Source organism: Lactuca serriola, chromosome 3 (assembly GCF_051521515.1).
Source record: "Lactuca serriola cultivar US96UC23 chromosome 3, Lser_US96UC23_V15, whole genome shotgun sequence".
Lineage (NCBI taxonomy): Eukaryota > Viridiplantae > Streptophyta > Magnoliopsida > Asterales > Asteraceae > Lactuca > Lactuca serriola.
The window spans coordinates 240142792-240149591 of record NC_136410.1 but is presented as its reverse complement, the minus strand read 5'-3'; the positions used below and the strand labels follow the sequence as shown (position 1 = coordinate 240149591).

Sequence of the window (6800 nt, the reverse complement as noted above, 5' to 3'; positions counted from 1 at the left end):
TATCATATTATCACTACTAGTATGTTTTTATTCATGAGTTTAAATATGTGTGTGGTGATTAGTTGGCTAATTTCTTGATTAAGTAAATGATCCTCAAATTAGCAAGCAACAAATGATTTTTGTGTTGTTTTTGCTTCACACAATCATAAAAAGCATTTCCTCCAACATGGTGGTGAAAGCATTTGACCCCTCTTGGATTTGGTGACTTTTTGGTTCTTAATGCTAGTTGACTTTCACTAATTACATGTTATTTGGAATTAGTGACTTTGACTAAGGAAATTGTTATGAGCTTCTCTAGCCATTTCAACAATTAAGAAAAGTCTAGGTAATCTCAAGCTCCTTGGATTGCTATAGCCAAATTAAGGATTTAAATCAAAGTATCGCACCATTGGATTCTAATGATATGTTCATCAAAAGTCAAAATGAGGAAACTTTAAGTCGACCATCTCTCCCTTATTGATTTTTACATCAAACTCTTATTTTTGTTGCATTTGTCTATTTAAATCATAGTTAATTCTAGTTTGTTTCAAGTATTTCAAAACATCAACCCCCCCCCCTATTTTATTTTTATTGTCATTTTACAAGTATTTTTACAAAGAGATTTTTCATAGAGTTATAAATTGAACCAATCTCCGTGGATTCGATCCCTTTACCACTATACGCTATTTTAGTGTGTAATATTTAGGGTTATTATTTGTGTTGGCCTCGACAACCACCAAATTTTTGGTGCCGTTGCCGGAGATTGGTTTATTTTTAATCAATTTGTTTCTCTATGCCCAGATCTTAGCGTACAGGTGACTTGATTTACAATCCGGAAATCGAAAAAGAAGCAAGGCGTTTGGCGAAGGAAAAACAAGTTGAACGTGGTCAAACTTCTAACCCCCACGGGGACCCGGAGGTTGAAACCGCTTCATTAAGTGATATAGAACCCGATTCTAGTCCCGACCCTCGCCAAGAAATTCCCGAAACACCACCCCTACAACAAAACCCACCCATTATTGAACCAATTGCAATGGAGGACGGAGGAGAAGTTCCCGAAAGAACTTTGAGGCAAATGATGGAGACCGATGTTACACAAACTCCAACCGGTATCAATTACCCGGTTTTGGAAGGAGGCTCGGAGTTGAAGTCAAGTTTAGTCCATCATCTACCAACTTTTCATGGATTGGAGAATGAAGACCCTCATAAGCATTTGAAGATGTTCCACATTATTTGCACTAGCATGAAGCCACAAGGGTCAACCGATGACCAAATCAAGCTAAGGGCATTCCCCTTTTCATTGGCCGATAGAGCAAAAGATTGGTTATTCTATCTTCCACCGGGGTCAATCAACTCATGGACCGACATGGCAAGAGCTTTCCTTGATAAATTTTATCCCGCCTCAAGAGTCTCAAGTCTTAAAAATGAGATTTGTGGAATCCGCCAAGGTCAAAATGAGACTTTCCATGATTATTGGGAGAGGTTCAACAACTTGTGCTATAGTTGCCCACAACACCAAATTCTGGAACAACTCCTCATTCAACACTTCTATGAGGGATTGTTGTCAATGGAGAGAAGACTAGTTGATGCCTCAAGTGGTGGAGATGACTTTAGTAAAACCCCACAACAAACAAGACAACTTTTCAACACCATAGCCGCAAATTCACAACATTTTGGCCCTCGCCAAGACATGAAGAGAGACACACAACACAAAGTCAATGAAGTGGGAACATCAAATCTTGAGTCTCAAATAAAAGATCTAACCTCCGTTGTCCAAAAGCTAGCCATGGGACAAACTCCACAAGTGATGGTTTGTGGAATATGTGCAACAATGGGACATCCTACGGATATGTGTCCCATCCTTCAAGAAGATGCGGAACATGTGAATGCCACGGGAGAGTTCCAAAACTACCACAACAAACCATCCAGTTACCAAAATGCATATAATTCGAGTTGGAAGCCAAATCCCAACATGAGCTACAACTCAAGACCATTGCCTCAAAATGCATTGGTTAGACTGTCCTATCCACCACCACAACCTCAATACCAACATCAACAACCACACTATCAACCCAAACCGCACCCTCCACATCATCATCAACAACCTCCTCAATCTCAACCAAGTAGCTCCGGAATGTCTCTTGAAGACATTGTCAAATCTCTAGCCACTAGTACCCAACAATTCCAAAAAGAGACAAGGACTAGTATCTCCAACCTTGAAGCACAAATGGGAGATATAGTTACATCTATAAGCAAGTTGGAATCCCGTGGTAAACTCCCTTCTCAAACCGAAAAAAACCCAAATGTCAATGTGGTGACCTTGAGAAGTGGCAAACAAGCCGGAGAAAGTAGTTCAAAGAAGAAGCCAAGGGAAGAAGAGGAAGAAATATAGATCATTCCCATTGAAGAACCTATACTCAAGAACGATGCACAAGTCAGAGCCCCAAAGAAGACTACCCCTTTAGTAACACCGATAGCCACTCAACCACCGTTCCCCTCCCGACTTGCAGCTTCAAAGAAGAATATGGAGGAGAAAGAGATTTTGGACACCTTCCGAAAGGTGGAAGTAAACATCCCTCTACTTGATGCAATCAAGCAAATTCCGAGATATGCAAAGTTCTTGAAAGAACTTTGCACCAACAAGAGGAAGTTGAAGGGAAATGAGAAAATTTTGATGAATGAAAACGCATCCGCGGTTTTACAAAGGAAACTTCCACCCAAATGCAAAGATCCCGGGATGTTCACGGTTCCTTGCAAGATTGGAGATGTCACTTTTAGTAGTGCTATGCTTGATCTTGGTGCCTCTATCAATGTCATGCCCTATTTGGTGTATGAATCATTGAATGTCGGACCCTTAAGTGAAACCGGTGTCATAATCTCTCTTGCGGATAAATCAAGTGTCTTTCCTAGAGGTGTTTTGGAAGATGTCCTAGTGCAAGTGAACCAATTGGTCTTCCCGGCAGATTTCTATGTGATTGATCTAGATGAGCAAGTGTCCTCCAAATCGGCTCTAATCTTGCTTGGGAGACCGTTTTTTGAAGACGGCTAGGACAAAGATCGATGTGTATGCGGGAAGTTTGACAATGGAGTTTGATGGTGAAACAATAAGTTTTAATATTTATGATGCCATGAGATATCCTAGTGATGTTTCATCTTTGTACTTTGTTGATGTTGTCGAGCCAATCACTCAAGAATTGTTCGAGTTATCTAACGGTGATATATTGGAGATGATCTTAAGCAAAGGATTCGATTATGGGAAGCTAGCCGAGCAATTAAAACTTTATTCTTTGGATCCGGAAGTTGAGAAGTTGGTAAATAAAATGGAGATGAAGAAATCCACAAGATTAGATGTCAAGCAAGTTGAATTGCCCCCAACTCATAAAAAATTGCCCCCATCCCTTGTTCAACCACCCGAATTGGAATTGAAGGTCTTACCTCAACACTTGAAGTATGCCTATTTGGGAAAGAATGAAACCCTTCCGGTTATCATTTCAACTCACTTAACCGAATTTGAAGAAGAACAACTCATCAAGGTGTTGAAGGAGCATAAAGAAGCCATGGGATGGACGATTGCGGATATGAAGGGATTGAGCCCCTCCACTTGTATGCACAAGATCTTAATGGAGGATGAATGCAAGCTGAGACGGGACGCACAAAGAAGGTTAAATCTGCCAATGATGGAAGTGGTCAAGAAAGAGATTTTGAAGCTCCTAGATGCGAAGATGATCTATCCAATCTCGGATAGCAAGTAGGTGAGCCCGGTGCAAGTCGTTCCAAAGAAGACGGGAATCACGGTGGTCGAGAATAACAAAGTTATGATGGTCCCCACCCGTGTGCAAAACGGGTGGAGAGTATGTATTGACTACTGCAAACTCAATGCAAGCACATGAAAAGATCATTTCCCATTGCCTTTCATTGAACAAATGTTAGAAAGGTTGGCCGGGAAATCCCATTATTGTTGTCCAGACGGGTACTCCAGTTTTCACCAAATCCCGGTGGCACCGGAGGACCAAGAAAAGACAACTTTTACATGTCCATTTGGCACTTTCGCATACCATAGAATGTCATTCAGATTGTGTAATGCCCCGGCCACTTTCCAACGTTGTATGGTTAGCATCTTTTCGGAATACGTTGAAGACATAATTGAGGTTTTTATGGATGATTTCACGGTATATGGCAACTCCTTTCAAGAGTGTTTGACCAATCTCACCAAAATTTTAAAAAGATGCATTGAAACAAATTTGGTTCTAAATTTTGAAAAATGCCATTTCATGGTGAGTCAAGGTCTCATTTTGGGTCACATTGTGTCTAAAAAAGGAATTGAGGTAGATAAGGCCAAAATTGATGTTATTCAAAGCTTACCTTACCCAACTTGTGATCGGGAAGTTCATTCTTTTTTGGGCCATGCAGGTTTCTATCGAATGTTCATCAAGGATTTTTCAAAGATAACAAGACCAATGTGCCAACTCTTGCTAAAGGAGGTTGATTTTGAGTTCAACGAGGCGTGCAAAGAAGCTTTTGACAAGCTCAAAGAGTTGCTTACATCCGCCCCCATCATGCAAGCACCAAATTGGGATCTTCCCTTTGAGATCATGTGTGATGCAAGCAACTATGCGATAGGCGCCGTTTTGGGTCAAAAGAACGGGAGGGCCTCCCACGTGATCTATTATGCATCAAGGATACTAGACAATGCTCAAAGCAACTACTCTACCACGGAGAAGGAGCTATTGGCCATAGTGTTTGCTTTGGAGAAGTTTCGGCAATATCTACTTGGCACCAAAGTCAAAGTGTATTCGGATCATGCGGCTCTCAAGTACTTGATGACAAAGAAAGATGCAAAGCCGAGACTCATCCGGTGGATCCTACTATTACAAGAATTTGACTTGGAAATCCGGGACAAGAGCGGATGCGAGAACCTCATGGCCGATCATCTAAGCCGGATCACTTCAAATGAAACTCCTCTCCCGTTGCGGGACGAGTTTCCGGATGAGCATCTCTTTTCCCTTACTCAATCTATTCCTTGGTATGCCGATATCGTTAACTTTTTGGTCACAAAAAGGTATCCCGACACATTCACACGTGCTCAAAAAGACAAGTTGAAAAGTGATGCAAAATATTATGTGTGGGATGAGCCTTATTTGTGGAAACATTGTCCCGATCAAATCATTAGGCGATGTGTACCCCAACAAGAGCACCAATCCATTTTGCAATTTTGTCATGAATTTGCTTGTGGGGGACACTTCGGACCTAGCCGAACCTTGAGAAAGGTTCTTGAATGTGGACTATTTTGGCCAACCATGTCACGCAATTGCTACTTGTTTTGCAGAAGTTGTGAACGGTGTCAAATGACGAGAAAATTTTCGCAAAAGAACCAAATGCCCCAAAATCCAATCCTTGTTTGTGAAATTTTTGACGTATGGGGGATTGATTTCATGGGCCCATTTCGTGTTTCGTTTGGCAACATTTACATCTTGCTCGCAGTTGACTATGTTTCTAAGTGGGTTGAGGCCAAAGCCACAAGATCGGATGATGCCAAAACGGTTATCGAGTTTTTAAAATCTAATGTGTTTGTGAGATTTGGTGTGCCTAGGGCTTTGATTAGTGATAGAGGGATGCACTTTTGCAACAAAATGATGGAAGCTTTATTTAAAAAGTACAACGTGACCCATCGTGTCTCTACCGCCTATCACCCTCAAATAAATGGTCAAGTGGAGGTTTCGAATCGTGAAGTGAAGTCTATTCTAGAGAAAACAGTGAATCCGACAAGGAAGGATTGGAGTTTGAGACTAGACGATGCCTTATGGGCCTATCGGACTGCGTACAAGACCCCGATAGGAATGTCCCCGTTTAGGTTGGTCTTTGGAAAGCCATGTCATCTTCCCGTCGAGTTAGAGCACCGTGCATTTTGGGCGGTCAAGCAATGCAATTTCAACATTGACGAGGCGGGAAGGCATAGGAAACTTCAACTCCAAGAGCTAGAAGAATTGAGAAATGACTCCTATGAAAACGCAAGGATTTACAAGGAGAAAACGAAGCTCTTCCACGACAAGTCCATCACCCGGAAGCATTTTGAACCGAGGCATAGGGTCTTACTATACCATTCACGATTGAAGTTATTTCCAGGCAAGCTAAGGTCAAGATGGATTGGATCTTTTGTTGTGATTAAGACCTTTGACCATGGGGCGGTGGAAATTCAAAGTGAAAAGACGGGACGAATTTTCAAAGTCAATGGGCACCGGTTGAAGCCATTCTATGAAGGTTTCAGTGCTAATGCCCTTGAAATCATCCATTTGGATGTCCCGATGTGTTGAAGAAAGCTAGGAGGACGTCTCGCCAAAGACGTTAAAGAAGGGAATTTTTGGAAAGCAATGTGCTTTCACCATTTTTCAAAATTCTAATAAATCATTTTGCAAAGCGTTTTTTTTTTTTTTGCGATTCAAAATAAATCTTTGAAAGGTTTCACCAATCGATCCCCATTTTACTCCAAATTTTGTCAAATTTTTGATACCGGGCCTTATGGGGATCGTTTTGGCTTAAAAATCAGTTTTTTTTGGAAAAATCTCACTTTTGATTTGCAGCATAGCCCGCGGCCCGAGCCCAACCCGCGTTAAAGGTCAGAAGGTTCAGAAGGTTTTCTAGCAAGTAGACGCGGCCAGCACGCGGCCCGAGTCCAGCCCGCGTGGGCCGAAGCTCAAATTCAATTTAGCACCCGCGGCTAGCCCGCGGCCCGCGCCTGACCTGCGTGGATTTTCGAAGCACTTGGAGAATTTTTCGAGCATATCAGTTCCCGCGGCCAGCCCGCGGCCCGAGTGTAAACTGCG

At 42.0% G+C, this 6800-nt stretch overlaps 2 protein-coding genes across 2 annotated transcripts; both read left to right on the top strand.

The window, feature by feature from the left end:
• Window positions 1-2503: 2503 nt before the first annotated feature.
• On the top strand, window positions 2504-3028 carry LOC145096116 (uncharacterized). The gene has a single exon (XM_079033884.1). It carries the CDS (start codon window positions 2504-2506, stop codon window positions 3026-3028), a length of 525 nt encoding a protein of 174 aa, XP_078890010.1.
• A 34-nt stretch (window positions 3029-3062) lies between these two features.
• LOC145096115 (uncharacterized) lies at window positions 3063-6290 on the top strand. Its single transcript, XM_079033883.1, has 3 exons — window positions 3063-3727; window positions 5039-5170; window positions 5306-6290. The coding sequence occupies exons 1-3, from the start codon at window positions 3063-3065 to the stop codon at window positions 6288-6290; spliced, it is 1782 nt and encodes a 593-aa protein (XP_078890009.1).
• Window positions 6291-6800: the final 510 nt, after the last annotated feature.